Source organism: Protopterus annectens, chromosome 8.part1 (genome assembly GCF_019279795.1).
Source record: "Protopterus annectens isolate FY-2018-M chromosome 8.part1, PAN1.0, whole genome shotgun sequence".
Taxonomy (NCBI): domain Eukaryota; kingdom Metazoa; phylum Chordata; order Ceratodontiformes; family Protopteridae; genus Protopterus; species Protopterus annectens.
Genome location: NC_056742.1, coordinates 52,884,036 through 52,904,454, shown reverse-complemented (window position 1 = coordinate 52,904,454; position 20,419 = coordinate 52,884,036). Strand labels below are relative to the sequence as shown.

The window sequence follows — 20,419 nt, the reverse complement described above, 5'->3', positions numbered from 1 at the left end:
ACCTACCATAAATGTAGATGTTAGAGTGCTAATACAGCTGCAGTCCAGGTTTCCCTCCCTCCTTCCCCTCTTGGGACAGGCCTAATGGCTAACACCTCCTCATACAACCTGATTGGGGTATTCTTTTATGGTGTATTTGCTTGCAACTACTGTTTTTTGATTATATTGCATTGCATTATTACATAAATTTATGTATTGCCTTCCTTCTGGGGGCACCTGACATCTGGGGCAAGAAAAACTGAAGAAAATGGCATTGGCTGGTTCTTTTATACCCCTGTCACACTGACGTCAGGGAAGAAGCGACGACATCCGACGCCGGACCTAGACTTTGGAATTCGGCCTACCGAGGACCCGCCTGACGGCAGGAAAACCCATCTGTTATGACTGCAGCTGTATTAGCACTCGAACATCTACATTTATGGTAGCATCTACTGTTATGACTGCAGCTGTATTAGCACTCGAACATCTACATTTATGGTAGCATCTACATTTATGGTAGGTACAAAACTGTACTTTCCTTTACTTCCTTGCCTCAACCTCTAGCTCCAGTGGTGAATTCAGCAAATTTCTCACAACCCAGTACTGCCCTTTCATGCTGCATTTCCTACTCAAGAACTGTTTATGGATGCCTTCGACCTAGGGTGGGGCACTTCTTGTGGCTGTCTTCATCAGAGTTCAGACCGTATCAGTGTAACAGTGTAAAAGATGAGGGCTTTGCTTCAGGCTCTACAGACCCTTTATTCCCTTTTTCTCCCTGGCCCCCCCTGAAAGTCTTCATAGATAATATTAACGTGATGCGGCACAAACAAGCAAGAGGGTACGAGGTATGGTCTCTTTTGCAGACTAGCTCTTTAGGCTTGGGATCAGGCTAAAAGTAGTCAGTGACACTGTAGGTAGGACACAATATGTTGGTAGAGACTCTGAGCAGGTCCAGAACAGAGAATCACGAATGGATGCTTCACACAGATGTGTTCCTGGACATTGTACATTGGTGGGGTATTCCTCTGGTAGATATTTTTGCCTCTCCTCTGAACAGGCATCTTCTTCTTCTGTTCTGTTCAAGAATAGCAAGTTCCCTGACTTGGAAAGTGGACAGCCCTGTCTTTTCCATGGAAGGGAATGTTTCTGTATGCTTTTCCTCCCCTTCCTCTGCTGCCAAGAGTTCTACACAAGATCAAGCAGGATTCTCAAAAAATCTTGTTGGTACCACCCTTTTGACCCACCAAAGCTGCCTCACCGGTTGGAAAGTATCACACAAGACAAAGGATCTGTTGTCCATCCTCACCTGTTCACTCTTCAGATTTTGATCCATTTTAGGTACCTGTTTTCTGAGGACATGCTTCAGGTTCTGCAGAAGGCCAGGAAACCAACTACCAGAAAATCATATATATCTAAATGGAAAAGATTTTGTTTGGTGCCGCTCTCACCACCTGGATCCTTTTTCAGTTTGGGGGTTCTTCTCTTTATTTGTGTAATTTGCCTTACGCTGACTTGGCATTTTATTCGCACAAAGCTTGCCTGTCAGCTATCTCTGCTTGTTTACCCTTGAATCCTCCTTTAGCCTCTGTGTGAATTTTTTAAGGCGTTCTTTATATCAGGCCCCCAAGAAAACAGATTTCTCTTTCTTGGGCCCTCAGTTTTGTTCTTAAATTGAGTCAGGCACCTTTTAAACCTACTATTTCAGCTTCATTGCAAATTTGTACTTGGAAGAATTTTACTTTTGGCTCTTACTTTGGCCAAGAGCTTGTCTGAGCTTCAGGCTTTTATGGTCATTCTTCCTTTTTAGTTTTTCAGAGACCGGGTGCCTTTGTCCTAATCCTTCGTTTATGACCGAGGTTGTTCCCCTTAATGTCTGTTCAACCTCCTTCCTTTTTCCCTTCTCCAGAGTCTGCCAGTTAAAAGGTTCTGTACATCTTGAAGTTGCATAGACTCTGATATTATTTGGATAAAACAAAGTTTATTTGCAAATCTGAGCAATGGTTTTCTTTTCATCCCAGGACTTTGTGTAGCAGATTCCATGCATGTCTCTTCTTGGATCTCGAAGGCCATTTCCTTGTGTTATTGCTTTCATGGCAAATGTCTGTCTTCATCTGTAAAGACACATTCAGCTAGTGTAGTTGCTTCTTCTGGTGTCCTTTTCAAGGGTTTGAACAATAATTCCCTCCTTGAAGTTGACACTTGGTCCTCTGTTCTTACTTTTAGTAAGTACTTCAAATTGGATGTTGTTTCCAGGGCCAGGGCAGGTTTTGCCCAGGGCTATTCTGCATGGCTTTGTAGAAGGCTGTTCTCCACCTTCCTTCTCCCAATTTTTCTCTTGGCTCTTGCACTCTGTCTTCGGTGAAGAATACTGCAATAGTGATATAAAAGAACATAGTATAGTTGTGTAAAATTTTACCATAAAAGTATATGTCCTTCTTTTCACTGTTATGACTCTTGCCCCCCCCCATCTTTTTTTTACCCTGTTGGCCAAGGAGCTTTCATTTTCTTTCTGTACCTTATTCTTCTGGATGTATGTGTGCTTTCCTTGACCATAAGACTATTTTGTTCCTACTGGTATAATTCATTTCTGAGTTTTTGCATTCATATGTCACCTTTTTGCTCAAGGTAGGGAGCATACATGCAATGTATGTTACCTATGAAATCTAAAGGCTTTGGTATACTGGTCGGATGTTGGGCAATTCTTGGCAGGAGATCCCTTCAGTTAAGAATACTGCAACATAGTAGAGAAAGACATCTATTGTTATGGTAAGATTTTACAGAACTGTACTTACTCGGTGTTTTAGTGCCAGAACAATATACCACCTGACTGTGTGATGTTGCTTTGTGTGTGTGTGTGTGTGTTTTTGCAACTTTATCAACTCCATACAGTATATTCATGGGAAGTCTTCATGCATGTACACCATTTTTCATAAGTGGTTAGCTGGTTCATTTCCTACACTTTCCCTATTCTCTCCCACCCTTGTATTCCTTTTGTGGTCACCTTGTCCTTCCTCCTGATATGATTTTCACTTGTATAGAATGCTTGCACCTCTTTCCATTGCTTTTTTCTATTTTCCCTCCCATCCTTTCCTCATTCTAGTCGGATTTTGCTATTTTCTACCCCTGTCAAGAAACAGTTGTAGTTTATCCTCTTGTACTGATTTGTCTCCTTCCAGCAAGTAATGATGGTTTTAACTTCAGTACTCTGCAATCTGATAATGTTAATTTATTTTTCTGATGTCTCCTTTTATTTTTTATTTTTATTTTACATTTGTTGACCGGGCTAGTCTAACTGGATACATGTCCATTTTCAGTAGAGGCCCGGGGAGATGAGCTCCGCTTTAAACTAAATAAATAAAGACAAACAAAAGTCCATGCAATATATAAAGTACATATACTTGAATTTCTTCATCAACTTGAGTTATACAGTACTAAAAATATACAGATTGTGACTACTGAGTTTAATAAGGTAAAATACAGTATTATTACCAAGGGAAAAAGCCATATGCAGAATTTCCAAATAGGCTCTGCTTCCTTTTGAAATATGTCTTAACCAACTCTTTTGAACATGCCTCCTAGAACATGTGTACCATTCCTGCCTCTTCCTGCAAAACCACTTCTAGCATCTATGATCTTCCTTTCTGCATTTTTACCAAGCTTGTGGAATAGAGATACCATCTGTGCAGTACTCTTTTGATATCTCGCTCTTTCTCTTTGTACTTTCTGCTTGTGCCTCACTGCCTGAATTACCTTCTGTCAGTACCCTGGAACTCCTTCCATCCTTCCTCCATTTCCCAATTCTTTCTCATTTTTCTTTAAGTTAGTCGATGGTTTCACTTATCACTTCCTAGATCTGATTGGTCTTTTGCCTCCCTGACCTCTTCCACTTCCTACAGGTTGCCATCCACTTCCTTTTTCATTCCTTTCCTGCCTGTTCCTTTTTCCTCTTGCCGTCTTAGTACTTTGAGACCCAGCAAAAGAATGCAAATTAGATCCACCACTGGGTATCTGGAGGAATTAGTACAGGATACCATTGTTTTAAATAATTCCCCACCATCCTTATGTGCATACCAAGTCTTCCTCTGGAGCTATCCACTTCTCAAGACTTTTTTTCTTCCAAGTGATTATCTCCCCCATCCTTCTGTTTCTCTTTTTTTGAGGTTGCTTTCATTCCACTTCATACATCCCCAGTTCTTTTAGTACTGCCTCATTCATGTCCGCTTTGCTAGCCTCTGGATTCCTGCCTTTGGCCGTTGCATGTGCATAGTTAGCAAACGCCTTTCATGCCAGTCTTTTCATATCATAGCATTTCCATTCAAACTTTGCAGTCTTATAGCTGTTTCTTATACTTATCCACAATCATTTCTTTATTTCATATTTGTTGGTTGTTCTTCACCTTCTTTTCCTGTTTCTAATGATATGTTCCTTTTCATGTCCACAACTTGTTACATCAACTATTACTTCTTGGACTTAATCATATGTTTACTGAAGTTTTGATATCCATTGTGCATCATTTAAGTTGAGAAAATGTATATCATACCTTAGAAGCTTGTTCCCCTTTCAGTGGATCACCCATCACTGACCTGAGAATTGAATCATTTCCTCCCATTGTTCATAAAGTTGTTTTAATTTTGCCTGCTACATGCTTTGTAAGGTAAAGATCCGTTTCATTTAATACATCCATCCTGCCCTGCCCAAAGTTACTTGGTTATTCATTGTCCATTCCTTCCCTTATTTATTGCTTCTCTTGCTGTTGTCATATTTATTTTCTGTGTATTCCTGCCTTCTACCTCTTTGACTCTGCCATCCATTAGAAATGCTTTTGTCCACTTTTAGTCCCTTGCTTGTCCAGTAGCTCACTTTTAAGTCCCCTGGAACATCTGACACCCCATCTTCTCACTGAGCTCTCACAAACTTTTGAACATCCTTCAAATTGTGTAGCCAGAAAAATTCCCCCTCCAGCTGTACTTGCAGAATTGCAAGGTGTTTAATCCATGCAGATGATCTGTTTGTTCTTGGTTCATCGAATACCTCCAACATAGTTTTCCTTCTCTTTTAAAGTGGTAAAACTCAACCAGCTTTAAACATTTTTGTTTGCTGCATTACATTTTGTTGTCTTTAAAAGCTACAGATTGCAAAAATGCCAAAACATGCCTGGGACTGCTGTGCTGCTTTCCACTGTCCTACTCTCTGTATCCTTTCCATTAGTCTCTCTCAATTTCCTGATATTACTAATCTCTCCTGCATTACAGACGGATCCAGTTCGCTGATGCCCACTTGCTTGTATTCCAGTTATCCCGATGTTGCTCCTTCTTGAGAAATTTCAAGATGATCTCTTCTCCTTGTCTTATTATGTTTTAGTTCTTGCATTCTGAAAGCATATTATTGCAGCTCAGCTTTAATTGCCGCTTTATCTTCCCCCAGATCTTTCTCTTTAACCTGTACACTTTGCTGTTTCAAGGAGCTCATGAAATGCACACTTTTTCATTTGCACCTTTAAAAGGATCTTTTTTCATGCTTATTTGTTGCTCTTTATGTTTTTTTTTCCTCTCCTCCCCTGGGAACTCCTTATCAAAATTTATGCAAGCTCTGTCCACAGCTTTGAATTTATGCAGCCAGCTTGGCTGGACTCTCCATTATACTCACAGCATTTTTTTTTTTTTTCCCTCTTGTGTGCTCTTATTCCACTGACATTTTTGGCAGTGCCCAACAGAATTGCATTTCATAATGTTATGCAATTTTACAGGAAAGGGGATGGATAACTAGGTTCAATAGCCATCCAGGGACTGTGATAGTAAGGACAAAGGTAGCCAGTGAAGTTAAATCATTTTATGTCTTCTTGGTTTTTGATGACTTTGCAAACTTTACCTCCGCACAAAGCTGAGAGAGAGTGCAGGTATTTTTTTTCTTTTGTACAGAACTTATCACACACTTCTGTTGAACGACAACAGAATGAGGGTAGCTATATCAAAAATGCATTTTCTGAAATTGTCTAATATTTAGTGACTGGTAGTCCTCTGATTCTAGCCTCATACTCTGTTACATTTGTTTTCACATAGAGGCTGCCTCTTATTAGCGATTTCAGCTCTTGAGGAAAAAAAAAGTGCTAGTTAAATTTTCAACAACAGATGTTAATAAAAATGTTTTATGCAGTTAAATGTGTATCTAATTATACACAAAATCATGCTCCATCTGTAAGCTATAACTGTGCTTAATGGTTGTTTTTTAGTGAATGAAATTGGTGTGTGTGTGTGTGTGTGTGTGTGTGTGTGTGTGTGTGTGTGTGTGTGTGTGTGTGTGTGTGTGTGTGTGTGTGTGTGTGTGTGTGTGTGTGTGTGTGATTCAGATTTGATGGGTTTTCTTTCTTTTTTTTGGTGGGGGGGCACATGTCTGAGTTCTAGGTATAATTATCACAATCTTATTGGAGACCAGAAATACCAAAGGAGTACTGGCTTAAAGGGGGGTGGGGGGCTGCCTTGAGGTGTTGCATTACTTGGGGAAGCAGAAGCAAGTGATGCACCCTCACTGACACTGATTGTAGGCACTGGACGTGCAGAAGGGTGAGAGCCTACAGTTACCCAACCCCTGCCCATGTTTAAGTGGCAGTCGTGTTTTCTGATTGGCTTCTACCCCTGGAAGGAATAAATGGACTGATTGAGCAAATGGGGAGTGGGGAATTTGATGGTCACAGGGCAGGGAGAAAAAAATGTAAAAAAAAAAAAAAAAAAAAAGTAATAAGTACTGAATGCTGAATAAACCTTCTTGGAGTCCATACTGTGCTAGGATAGAAGATGAGAAGTTCCTTAAAGCGTAAGTAGTCCATAAATTACATAATTCATTTAAAAGTGGTGGTTTAGATTGTAACAAAAATAATCTGCACTTTGTTTAATTTGAAGTATTTATGGTAATAGTATTTTACAGATTGGCTTTAATCAGAAAAGGTCCAGAATCCACTATCTATCGCCTCTTGTTTTGGTGGAACTGTAAAAGCTCAAAGCAAAAGGCTGGGAATTGGCATAATTGTTAAGATGTTCACTGACAAGGTACAAGATTTGATCCTCACTTCTAAATAAAATTGGCTAGGTTTAAAATGAACCACAAAGGCAGCTAGCCTATGAACATATTCAGAAACCTCCATAAAAAAAGCAAGGAATGGTGGAAAGCAAAATATTTTCATCTCGGATACGAGACTGCTGTGCTCCCACTGATTATCCCTAGTAGTTGTATGTGATGTGCTCACAAACAAATTCACATGTTGTAGAACAGTTGGATGAATATCATAGGGGTGTACTAGACTAATGACCCTGGAGCCTTTATAAGCCAACCCCATAGAAGTGCCCTGGCATCGTGCCGCCTGACGTTAATTCCCATTGCCTCTGTCAAGTAGAGCCACTGGAGTTCTACCTGGGGTGAAATTTCTATTTCCCATCCACTCATCAAGATTTTCTTGAAGAGGGCCAGTGAGGTACTCTGCTTGACATGTATGGGAAGTTTATTCCAGAGCATGAGCAGTGTCTGGGTTATGAACCTATCCCTCCAGCATGTTCTGTTGATTGTGGAAATGGGGTTAAGGTCTCTGGAGCATGTGGTGCAGGGGGATTGGGCTTTCTTTAGATGTAGCATTTCTAGCAGAGCTGGGTCAGACATGGCTTTGTAAGTCGAGCAGAGACTTCAGTTTCATTGAAAGACAATTCAGTCATTCAAAATATTGGAAAGGCTGTTTTTATTAAAACTGTTTAATTGACTTTCACATGATTTGAAACTTCATACAGTTAAAATCATCCAAGGGAAATAGTTTTTAGAAAGTTTTTTGTAGAGGACAAGCTATGCTGTACCTCCATGTGGGGTTTTGCCCCAGCTCATTTTGCTTAACTGATTGACTGTGAAGTTTGTATATTTATGGAGAAAAGATGAAGTATTGCACTCGGCAAATCAGTGCCAGTACACAAATAGAAGTCACATCTGCAATGATCATTTGTTGATTGTTGCGATCTGTACATAAAGCGTCTTCATTTGCTGTAGTAATATAGAAGTAAAATATGCAGAACTATATGTAGTTTGTACCACATTTAATGAAATAGACTTTCAACCAAATAGTCAAGCAGCAAAATGGGCTTTCAGTCATTTCAAAACCAGATATCTCATTCGTATGATATACATCTGTATATGAATATATGTGAGAGAGTGCATGTAATTTATGTATTTCATGTTTGTTTATATTTAGAGCTTTGTGCTGTTTATCTGGACTGTATCTAAAATCAGTCCCTTGTGGATTAGTACTTTACCCCAATCAACAAATCATTAAATTTAATAGATTAAATGAGCAAATGAATGGAAATAAAACTTTGCACTATGCACAACTTTTCGTATAAAGTTGATACAGCAAGTTACACCATGTTAGAAATGGTCATTCATTGTTGTGGCATGTCACTATAGTACTAGATAATAAAGTTGATACAGCAAGTTACACCATGTTAGAAATGGTCATTCATTGTTGTGGCATGTCACTACAGTACTAGATAATTTGGCTCAGAGCTGCCTTAGAGGTTTTGATAGATGTGGCATCTGATGACTACAGTGCTATGATGCATCTCACCACCACCATTCCTGTTTTGGTGTGTGGTATTCTTTAAGTTTTTATCTTATGAATTGACTTCCATAAAACTGGCTTTCTGTCACAATCACCACATGTTATATGACTGTATATCCATTGGCACTCCTCATATGCCATTGACCACCACCTCTGACACACACACACGCACACACTTTTTAGATGGACTTGGATTAAGTTTCTGATCTAAGGATTTTTATTTGCAGTTTCTGGAACCTGTATAAACCTGTTTTGCCCTGCCAGTAGCTGGCTTGTTCAAGCACATTTTCTTACTGCTTTCAGGTGAGTGCCAAGTGGAGAGGTGGCTAGTCCTTCTCCACATGATGGCAACAAAATCATCACTATAACTTATCTCTGTATGTCAGCCATTTATGCATCTTCCAAGATGTGCTGTCATGGGTCCATTTTAAATGGTCTTCTACACTATTGGTCTACCATCTAAACATCGAACAATTGATGTATCAGAAAACTAAGATCTGTTGTTTCCCAGCTGTAATGCAGTTTCTAAGTTGGTATATATAATTGGCAGAAGGTATGGGGGGTGCATATGATCTGTGTTTTGCAAGTTTGTTTAGAATGGTGAAGATTTGTGCAGTTAACATTTTCAACTAGATCTTCTGTCACTGGTTGAAATGATTCATCTTTAAGCAAATATCCCTCAGATGTAGATCTTTACCTTAGTACCTTCAAAAGTCTCTCAGCACTTTTATCATGTTGTGGATGTGTATCTTGCTGATGTCCTTCATGGATGCATCTGCAGTCATAACAACTGGGTTGTCCTGTCGTCAGGCAGCCCTTCAGTCGGCCGGATTCCAAAGTCCGGGTCCGGCTTCGGCTGATGTCGCACTTCACCCGACGTCATCTCTGTTGGTCTTCGGGTATAAAGGCATCAGCCAACGCCATTTTCCTCAGTCTTTCTTGCCGTGGCGCCAAGCAGAAGCTGTTCGCAAGTGCCGGTCGGTCGGATCCAGAGATTACTTCTACCGAATACTACTCAAGACTTCTAAAGCTAAGTACCCCGTTGGGGACTCTTTCTTGCCTCAGCCGATGTCAGAAAAAGTTAATAATTGTTTAACCTGTGGGAAACAAATACCTCATAAAGATTTCCACTCTTACTGTCTGCCTTGTTTAGGCCCAGCCCACGACGTAGCAGCCTGTTCGGCCTGTGCTTCTTTCAACCGACGAACGCTTAGGCGCCGGGTCGGAGTTTGCTGAACAGTTTTTGGTTCTGATTTTGCGTACATTATGCCGTCGGATCCTCCGACTTCCCAATCTACCAAAAAACGCAAAGATAAAGACCGACACTCGCGGTCCGCGGTTTCGGCTGAAACCATGGTTAAGCAAACCGCAAGTGTCTCGGTTTCGGCCGAAACCGAGAAAACTGATCAAAGTACAGCTGAATCTATCTCTACAACTGAGGCCCCTGCTACCATTCTTGAATCGGCCTCAGAAATTTTATCCACTACGGTGGTTGCCACTGACTTATCAGACACCATTCCCTTGGATGTCTCTACCCCAGCACGTGGTGCTGCTAGGCCTCCAGCAGCCATGTCCATTAAGGCCTTCGCCAGGGCTAAAGCAGCCAAGGCTACTAAAACAGGGCCTGTTAAAGCCCCTACAACCAGGCCCTCCTCTAGTTCTCAAATGCTTACTCTGGCAGAAGATTTAATTTCATTACTTAGAGGATCTCAATCTCACCCAGACAGGGCCTCTCAGCCCCCAGAGAAGAGACCTAGGGCAGAGCCCCCTGAGCCAGTGTCCTCTGATGACTCCGCCGATGAATCAGACATAACTGACCAGCCAGAGGCTCCTTTCTCCAATTTTGAAGACTCTGATGCTGAAGAATCCATTCCAGCTGCTTCCCCACCAGAAGAATTCTCCTTTGGGGAAACCTTACATGCCATGCGAGAGCAGTTCCAATGGCAGCAACAGGATTTTTCAGACTCCAGAAAAAGACTTAGGACCTTTCTGCACCTTCCACAGCACAGGCCCTTAGCTATACCTCCTGTTCTCTCTGTGGTGGATGATGCTTTCAATGATGTCTGCTCCGCACCAGATTCTTTACCTCCAGCCCCTGCCAAACCAGACAGATTTTACAGGGTGCCAGACACTCATCACCACCTTTACAAGGCTCCACTTGCAGACCCCGAAACTATATCCCAGGGTCCCAAGGCAGTAGCCGCGACCACAGCTAAAAATCCTATTCCTTCTGAAAGGGAAGCAAGGTCATTAGACAGATGGGGCAAAAAGGTCTACACTTCTGCTACTCTCTCAGCTAGAGCTTTAAACTGTCAGTTTCACATGATACAATACCAAGAGTTTATGCTTGATCAGTTAACTAAAAAGCTAACCACTGATGAATCTCTTGATAAGAAATATGTATTAGAAATGGTAAATAACATACAACAGGTTAGTAACCATTCCTTAAAATGTGGCTATGATGCACTGGAGGCTTCATTTAGATCAGCCATGACTGGCACAGTGATAAGAAGGCATGCATGGCTTAAGGAGCAAGCTTTACCGGATCATGTTAAAGCTAAGTTGCTAGATGCTCCTATGGATAAGACAAGTTTGTTTGGTACACCTACCCAGCAGGTTATGAAGAAAATGGAAGAAAAGGCAAAATCTGTTCAAACGGTTAAAGATTTCTTGCAGGTTCAACCCCCAAGGTTTAGCAGGAACTGGCCTGCCAAAAATTGGTCCTTTCCTGACTCCACAAGATCTCAAAGGGGCAGGAATAGACGTTCCAGAGGCAGAAACCAATCCAGAGGAGGTGCCTACAGAGAACGACAGTGGCAAGGTAACAACAGAGGCACAGACACAACCTCTGCCACTACAGCAACACAGCCACAGCAGGCCTTAATGGCAGTGCAACCCTTCCTAATCTTCCACCAAGATAGAGTATCCATGAGGACTAATCCTACATTTATGCCTAAGGTGGTATCCAGAGTGTCTTTAAACCAGGCAATCCACCTACCTACCTTCTTTCCCAACCCACAAAACAGAGGGGAAAGAATACTACATACCTTGGATGTACATAGACAGTTACGCTACTACTTGGACAGAACAAAAAGTAGCAGAAAGACTGACCAACTTTTTGTAGCCTATGCAACAGGAAGAGAAGGAAAAGCTATTTCCAAACAGACAATCTCCAAATGGATAGGAAATTGCATACGATTCTGTTACTCCATCCATGGGAAACCAATTCCACAGAACATAAGACCTCATTCTACAAGGGCAACAGCCACTACCACAGCCTTCTTACGAGGAGTGGCAACCAAAGACATTATTGAGGCGGCTACTTGGACCTCCGTGCATACATTTGCCAAGCATTACAATTTGCCTCTATATTCCAGATCCTGAGCAGGGTTTGCCACTGCTGTACTGCAAGGGATCCTAAACACACCATAATCTAGTTTTATCCTCCTCCCCTAGTTGGCTATGGTATTCTACCCAGTTGTTATGACTGCAGATGCATCCATGAAGGACATAGTACAGTTTTGTACCTACCATAAATGTAGATGTCCGAACTGGATAGCATCTGCAGTCAGGATTACCCTCCTCCTTCCCTCTGTGGTACTCCTAGGGTGTTTACCCTCCTAATAGCTAGCTGGTGGGGGGGAGTCTTTTATGGTGTATTTGTTTGTATATATGTACATACATGCTTATTTTTGTGTTTACCTCTATCTATTTGGAAACATTGGCATCTATCCAAATTTTAGCCTTCAAGAGGGCTACTGGCATCTGGGGCAAGAAACACTGAGGAAAATGGCGTCGGCTGATGCCTTTATACCCGAAGACCAACAGAGATGACGTCGGGTGAAGTGCGACATCAGCCGAAGCCGGACCCGGACTTTGGAATCCGGCCGACTGAAGGGCTGCCTGACGACAGGACAACCCAGTTGTTATGACTGCAGATGCTATCCAGTTCGGACATCTACATTTATGGTAGGTACAAAACTGTACTTTCTGCATAATCTGCCAGGAGGTTATACTACATACTCTGCATGAAGTATGGTTGATTGGTGGCAGTATAGCTGTAGGGGAAATTTGTGCATTGATATAAAGTTCCCTTAATCATGATAGAGAAGAGTTTTACAGTAGATCATAAGAGACCTATACTGATGGTTGGGCAGTTTCTTTATAGGGTGGACTAGATGTCCTTTTGCATAGGTCTTGCAGCTTACATATTTCCTTAACTGCTTGAAATGTAAAAGTACACCCTATATACAATCAAAAAATTGCTGTTTCAGGAGACCAGATTTTTTTTTTTTTAGTAAAAACTAAGCTGACAAGGGTGGAATATTTTTTTTTTTAATGAGAGCAGTAATGCAGAATGAGATGTTCTTCATCTCACATTGCTGCAGTCCTTACACTTGGGTAGTCCACTGTCCTCGGTCGGCCCGAATATCAAAGTATAAGGCTGACGTCGGTCAAGGCGCATTAGACTGACATCAGGACGTCAGGGTACAAATGCGCATGACCGTCATATCCTCAGTCTTTTTTGCCGCATGGTCCAATGCAGAAGCAGCGTTGCAAGTGCCGTTCGGCGTTCTGAAATTTTTCGAATTCGGAGTTTCAGACCGAGTCAAAGTTGGCTAAGTACCCCGTTGGGGAATATTTTAGTTTTTTCTTGCCTCAGTGGTTTACCGGATGTCAGAAAAAGTGAATAACTGTATTTCTTGTGGGAAACAGATACCGCATAGAGATTATCATACTTTGTGTATTCCTTGTTTAGGGCCTGAGCACGACGTTGTTGGGTGTCGCTTTTGTGCTAGATTCAATAAGCGCACTATTAAGAGAAGGTTAGATTGTGCCAGGTTAGTCTTCGGGAAGCGGTGCAATTATAATATGCCGTCGGATGCTCCGGCGTCCGCTTCTTCGAAGAAGCGCAAGGATAAAGCAGCTAAGCCCAGGCAAGAAGAGTCGTCCATACCGGACGCCGGTTCTTTAGAGGTGTCGGTGGAGCCGGCGGTTCCGCCGGAGGTTTCTCTGGAGTCCCAGGGGGAGACTTTGTTATTGCAGGATGTGGCCTCTCAGGAGGCGGGTCAGGCTGAAGGGGCTTCTCAGGTTACTGTACTCCCCTCCCTTCCTAGGGTGGTTAGGCCCTCTCCTTCTGTTTCCAAGGCTTCTCCCAGAGGCAGGCCAGGTTTAGCTTCAGTTGGTGTCACTCCTAGTTCTTCAGGATCTGTGCCCAAGAAGCATATGCTTAAAATGGCAGAAGATTTGATTACTTTGATTAGAGGTTCTTTGCCCCCTCCTGATAAGAGACCTAGGGTGGAACCTGAGTTGGGGAGTTTTGAGAAGGCTTCGGATGTTTCAGAGTCTTCGGCTGAAGACTTGCAGGAGTATTCTCCTTATTCTGATTCTGATGTGGATGATTCTACTCCTTCTGCTTCTCCTCCTGAGGATTTTTCTTCTCCAGAGACTCTTCATTACATGAGGGAGCATTTTAAGTGGGAAGGTCAGGACTTCTCTGATTCCAGGAAAAGGCTTAGGGAATTTTGTTTTACCCCAGCATAGGCCTTTGGCTATACCTCCTGTTCTGGATGTTGTGGAAGATGTGTTTTGGAGGCTTCTCTTAATCCTGATTCTTTGCCTCCTGCTCCTGTTAAACCGGATAGGTATTACAGGGTGCCTGAAGCTCATAAGTATCTTTTAAGAGTCCTAGGGCGGACCCAGAAACTGTTAGTCAGGGGCCTAAGGGTGTTAAGGCTTCTGTTGTTAAAAATCCGGTTCCTCCAGATAAAGAGGCCAGGGCTTTGGATAGATGGGGAAAGAAAGTCTATACTTCTTCCACCCTAGCTATGAGGGCTTTGAATTGCCAGTTTCACATGTTGAAATACCAAAACTATCTACTTTCTCAATTGAAGTCTAAGGTAGATGCTCTGGCGGAAGGTATTGAGTGTAAAGAGTTACAAGATTTAGTACATGTTTCTGAACAGGTGGGTAAGCATTCTTTGCAATGTGGTTTTGATGCTGTACAGGCCTTGTCTAGGGTGGCTGCCACTGGGTCAGTTCTTCGCAGGCACGCCTGGTTGAGGGATCAGAATTTATCTGACCATGTTAAGACAAGGATTTTAGATGCTCCTTTACAATCTGATGTGTTGTTTGGTTCACCTGTTGAGGCAGTCTTAAAGAAAATGGAAGACAAGGCTAAGTCTGTGCAGACTGTTAAAGATTTTTTGCAGGTTCAGCCTCCAAAGTTTAGTAGAAATTGGCCTACCAAGGGGTGGACGTATCCTTCTTATGATTCCCAGTCTAGGGGTAGATCTAGACGTGGTAGGGGCAGAGCTCAGGGCTCTTTCAGGCCTAGAACAGGGAGTTCACCTTCACAGTCTTCGGGTGAGGGCAGGGGTCAGTCCTTTCGTAAACAGACCCAATGACCTACCTTTTCAGCTGCCAGAGCCTTCTTGTCTGGCAGCACCTTTGGGAGGAAGGTTGGCACTTTTCAAGGAAAATTGGAGTTTAATTAGCCAAGACAGATGGGTATTGGATATCATACACCAAGGTTACAGGTTTTATTTCCATACCTTGCCTCCTTTCAAAGGCATGCCAGACGTTCCTCCTCAGCAAAGAATAGAGGCTCACAAACAAATTTCTCTGCTACTTCAAATAGGGGCCATACAGCCGGTACCTATGCCAGAAGTGGGCCTAGGTTTTTATTCTCGCCTGTTCCTAGTACCAAAGAAGGGGAACACGTGGAGACCAATTTTGGATTTATCTATCCTCAACACTTATCTGGACATTCCCAAGTTCAAAATGTTGACGTTACAACAGCTTTTACCTCTGCTGGGCAAAGATCATTGGATGGTAACTTTGGATCTCAAGGAGGCTTACCTTCATGTTCCTATCAGACTGAGTTGCAGGAAGTATCTGCGTTTTCGGGCTGGGACTTCTCATTATCAGTTCTCTGCATTGCCCTTTGGCTTATCTACTGCGCCCAGAGTGTTCACGAAAGTTCTGGCTCCAGTGATAGCTTTCTTCAGGCTAAAAGGAATACAGATCTATCCTTATTTGGACGATTGCCTGATTCTGGCTCAAGGAAGGGACGAGCTTCTTCATCATTTGGAATATGTGATAGCAGTGCTAAGATGCCTGGGGTATTCTGTGAACGAAATAAAGTCCAGTCTAGTACCCTCTCAGGACATGTGCTTTCTGGGTGTAAGACTGAATACAGCATCCCAGATGGCCTTTTGACCCCGGACAAACAAAAGAATCTTTCCCTTTACTTTCATCAATTGTCTCATCAGTCCAGGCTGACTGCAAGGACAGTCCTTCAAGCCTTGGGGTTCATGGCATCTTGTATTCTGGTGCTTCCCAATGCCAAACTGCATATGAGGAAGCTACAATGGTATCTCAAAAATGTATGGACACAGCACTGCCAGGATCTGGACACTGTCATTCAGATAATACCTTGCATTCAAAAGGAGTTTTTGTGGTGGGCTCAGGAATGTCACCTAAACAAGGGACTCTCTGTGACCCGGCCAGAGGCGACTCAGATTCTAACGACAGATGCCTCAGACAAAGCTTGGGGAGCTCATCTAAATGGAAAGTGGATACAAGACAAGTGGCCTGCCAGACTACAACATCTACATATCAACTTGAAGGAGATGTTAGCAGTCCAGTTTGCATTAATAGCTTTCAAGGATTTACTTCTTCCAGGGCAGGTGTTGATTCTAACAGACAACACAACTGTCATGTGGTACATCAACAAGCAAGGGGAACGATTCTTATCCTCTATGCAGGCAAGCAATGATTTTGTGGGAGACTGCTCTCAGTTTACAGCTAAATCTTCAGGCAAGGTTTCTGCCGGGAGCACAGAACTCCTTAGCAGATGTGTTGAGCAGGCGAATTATGGATCCCCACGAGTGGAAATTGGATCCTCATGTATTTCAGAAATTGACAGTGTCATGGGGAACTCCAGACATAGATCTGTTCGCTTCTCCACTAAACCACCAGCTGCCAAAGTTTTGCACGAAAAGGTTTCATCCCACAGCTTGGAAAGTGGATGCTCTTTCTTTCAATTGGAGCAATCTTCATGTGTATGCCTTTCCACCTCTGCCTCTCCTCCCAAAGGTACTTCTAAAGGTAAGACAGGACAAGCCAAAGATGATTTTAATAGCTCCAGATTGGCCTCTACAGCACTGGTACCCATTACTGAGAAGTCTGGTATGGGAGCCTCCATGGCCTTTGCCTTCGATTCCACACCTGTTGTCTCAGGAGAACAGTCATTTACTCAATGTCAAGCTTCACTCTCTTCACCTAACAGCCTGGCATATTCTGTTTTGAACCATAGAGGGTCTCAACTTCCACAGCAAGTTTTGAATGTTATTTTGGAAGCTAGAAGGCCTAGTACAAGGAAAGTGTACGCAGATAAATGGAAGAGATTTTTATTTTGGAGTGCAGCAAAGGATTTTGATGTTTCTGAGCCTAATTTAAGTGTGGCTCTTCAATATCTTACTGAGTTACTGGACAAAGGTTTGTCCTTCTCTTCTATTAAGGTTCATGCTGCAGCAATTTTGGCTCACTATGACTGTGACCCACCATTGTTTTCTCATCCTTTGTTCAAGCAATTTCTTAGAGGGGCAAAGAATATAAGACCCCACGTAGAGCTCCTACTCCTGCTTGGGATCTCAATTTTGTGTTGGAGAAACTTACTCTACAACCTTTTGAGCCTGCAGCTACTACCGAGTTGAAATATTTATCATGGAAGACTGCTTTTTTGTTGGCCATTACCTCTGCAAGAAGGGTTTCTGAATTGCAGGCCCTTATGGCGGTTGAGCCTTTCTTAATTTTCCATAAGGATAGGGTATCTTTACGTACTAATCCTTCCTTTATGCCTAAAGTGGTTTCTAGTGTGGCTTTAAACCAAACTATTCATTTGCCTACTTTTTATGCAAGTCCCCAAAATAAAGGGGAAAAGATTTTGCACACTTTAGATGTACACAGGCAGTTGCGATATTATTTGAGCAGAACTAAAGGGTTCAGGCAGTCTCAGCAGTTATTTGTTTCTTTTGCTTTGAGTTCTCAGGGCAAGCCTGTGTCAAAACAAACTATTTCTAAGTGGATTGGGTTTTGCATTGCTTTCTGTTATTCCCATCATGGCAAGGAGATTCCAGCTGGGATTAGGCCTCATTCCACTAGGGCTACTGCCACTTCGACAGCTTTTTTAAGGTGGGTGGCAACTAAAGATATTTTGGAGGCAGCTACTTGGAGTTCAGTGCATACTTTCTCTAAGCATTATCACCTTCCACTTTACTCTAAATCTAGGGCTGGTTTTGCCACTGCTATTTTACAGGGCATTTTGGCAGCTCCTGCTTCTTTATAGTTTTGCCATCCGCCCTTACCTCTGCTTTGGGATTCTACCCAAGTGTAAGGACTGCAGCAATGTGAGATGAAGAACATAGTACAGTTTTGTACCTACCATAAATGTAGATGTTCGAAGATCCACATTGCTGCAGTCCAATTTACCCTCCCTCCTTCCCCTCTGTAGTTAGAGGCGGTTGTGTGGGTTGGATTGTAAATATTGTGTATATTGTATATATTGTACATATTATTAGTGCAAGGGTGGTTTGTTGGTTGTTTGCTGTCTTTTGGTTTTGACCTTTCTTTTTAGGGTCTTCTGACATCTGGGGCAAGAAAAGATTGAGGATATGACGTCGGTCATGCGCATTTGTACCCTGACGTCCTGATGTCAGTCTAATGCGCCTTGACCGACGTCAGCCTTATACTTCGATATTCGGGCCGACCGAGGACAGCGGACTACCCAAGTGTAAGGACTGCAGCAATGTGGATCTTCGAACATCTACATTTATGGTAGGTACAAAACTGTACTTTTTGCAAGCAACATGAGATGAGCATACTTTTTGCTTTCTGCTTTGTTAGCCCGTTTTCTATTTTTCCAGTTTGTGACTGCAGATTGTAGATGGAGCTGGTCTTTTAATATTAGAATTACAATTTATTATGATAGAATTGCACATAACCAAACACTGAAATGTAGTTTGGTGTCCCATTAATTTATTATGATAGAATTACAGACACAAGCACTGTGAAATGTTGCACGTCTTTTTGATGTCCTTCATTAAGTCAGAAGCCAGTAATAAAAATATTGACCACAGAGGATATTCAGTAAAAATCTTCATTGTCTGTGCTTAAATCTGTACTGATAAATACCCTATTCAAGAAGAATGGTTACACCTAAAGTTAATTTTAGTAGTTCACATAGCATCTGGTTTTACATAGCCAGCTTAGAGAAACGTTAACACTAACTTGTATTGAAGGAAGAGCACAACAGGCCACTGACATTAATAATTCAACTTTTGAATAACTAGCAGCCCCTTTTTTTGACCTTTCCTATTTGTTGAAATGTGGATATGTGTTTTATTTGCCAGTAGTTCTGTTTAATTTGTTGTCATATTAAGTAAGAAGATTTGAAAGTGTAGAGTTGAACAAAGTTTTTTTTTTTTCATTTCTCTTGTAAACATAATTTTAACGGGATATTACTTATTGTGAGGCAGTCATGTTGAAAATTGTTCTGTTTACAGCTAAGAGTAGCACTTTCCATTCAATATCGGCCATTGAGAAAAAAATATGGACTTTGCTTATCAAACCAGTTTTGTATGCGTTTATTTTCTGGTCATAGATAGCTGAATTTCTTAACATTATATTTTTACATGCAGCTCAGAAGAGTATTAACAGCTGTATAAAAGGTTTCTATTTTAACAATTCTCTTTCTTTCTGCAGTTATTCCCAAGAGTAACAGCGTGTTCAGTGTGGAAATTGATGGATTTGTTTCATACATCTATGGTAGCAAGTTCCAGTTTAGGGCAAGTGAACGTTCTGCAAGGAAATTTAAAGTGAGGGGAAGCATGGACCTTTAATCTATGGGGCAACTTCATTTGGCACACCTTTCTGAAAAATATCATTGCCTCTTTGGTGCAGAGTAATGGAAAGCGATCTGAGCCTGTCAACTGAATCATAGGTCAAGTTCTGCTGCAAGAAAATATATTGATCACAGTGTCTCAGTGGAAACATCTCATTCAAGAAGTTGTTAGTTTGAATTTTTGCAGTTAATGTGGAAACGTGAGCTGAAACAGTTCATTTTCTTGTGGTTTCTCATCTGTTTTATGGTCTGAAAGGCATTTAATACAAATGAATGTCAGCTGAACAAAAGTTTAATTGCATATGTATGACCAATCCTCCTTTTAAATTCAAAGAATTACATACAATTTTTTTTAAATAAAATGGTCTGAAAGCACACAACATTTACATTGCAACCAGTATGTCTAAATGTTAATAATGCTGTGCTATAAGCAAGACATTCCACCAAGTGCATTTCTGTATGGATGTTTTTCCAGAACACTGCAAGTAGTACAGTTTTATTCACATGTTCCACTTTGAATTTCAGATTGTATGCTTGCTGAGTTTATTTTGAGGAAACATGTTTTTGTAATTGATGGGGTAGTTTGACGTATGAAGTAGAAATGTGTGACAAGCACTTAACAAAAATTGTGGAGGCTGTGTAGTTTGGTGGTACACATCTGCAGCCACAGAATTTCAGATGGGGAAACAGAGGCCATAGTGTATTCCTTTTGTATAGTTATTGGCAAGACTACTGCTGAATTTAGCAGGGTAGAATTTGAAGCCTGGTGAATTGCCATGTACCGACAGAATCCAGGAGGGAAAATGAATTTTAATGACAGAAGTTTTTCAGGATTAGATTTTACTGTTAGCTCTGTCACTGAAAGATAAAGCCAAGACTGATTTCCTGGTGATCTGTGTTTGAGTGACAGGCTTGGGTGCTGTAGAAACTGCCCAGGAGAGATG

General features: G+C 41.7%; 1 protein-coding gene across 3 annotated transcripts in view; it reads left to right on the top strand.

Moving 5' to 3' along the window:
* Positions 1–19,857, top strand: part of POP4 (POP4 homolog, ribonuclease P/MRP subunit) — a 220,578-nt gene extending 200,721 nt beyond the window's left edge. For all 3 annotated transcript variants that reach the window (XM_044081670.1, XM_044081669.1, XM_044081668.1), the window contains one exon: positions 19,337–19,857. In XM_044081670.1, the coding sequence (XP_043937605.1) occupies positions 19,337–19,473 (137 nt within the window). In that variant the 3' untranslated portion in view covers positions 19,474–19,857. The remainder of the gene's footprint in view (positions 1–19,336) is intronic.
* Positions 19,858–20,419: the final 562 nt, after the last annotated feature.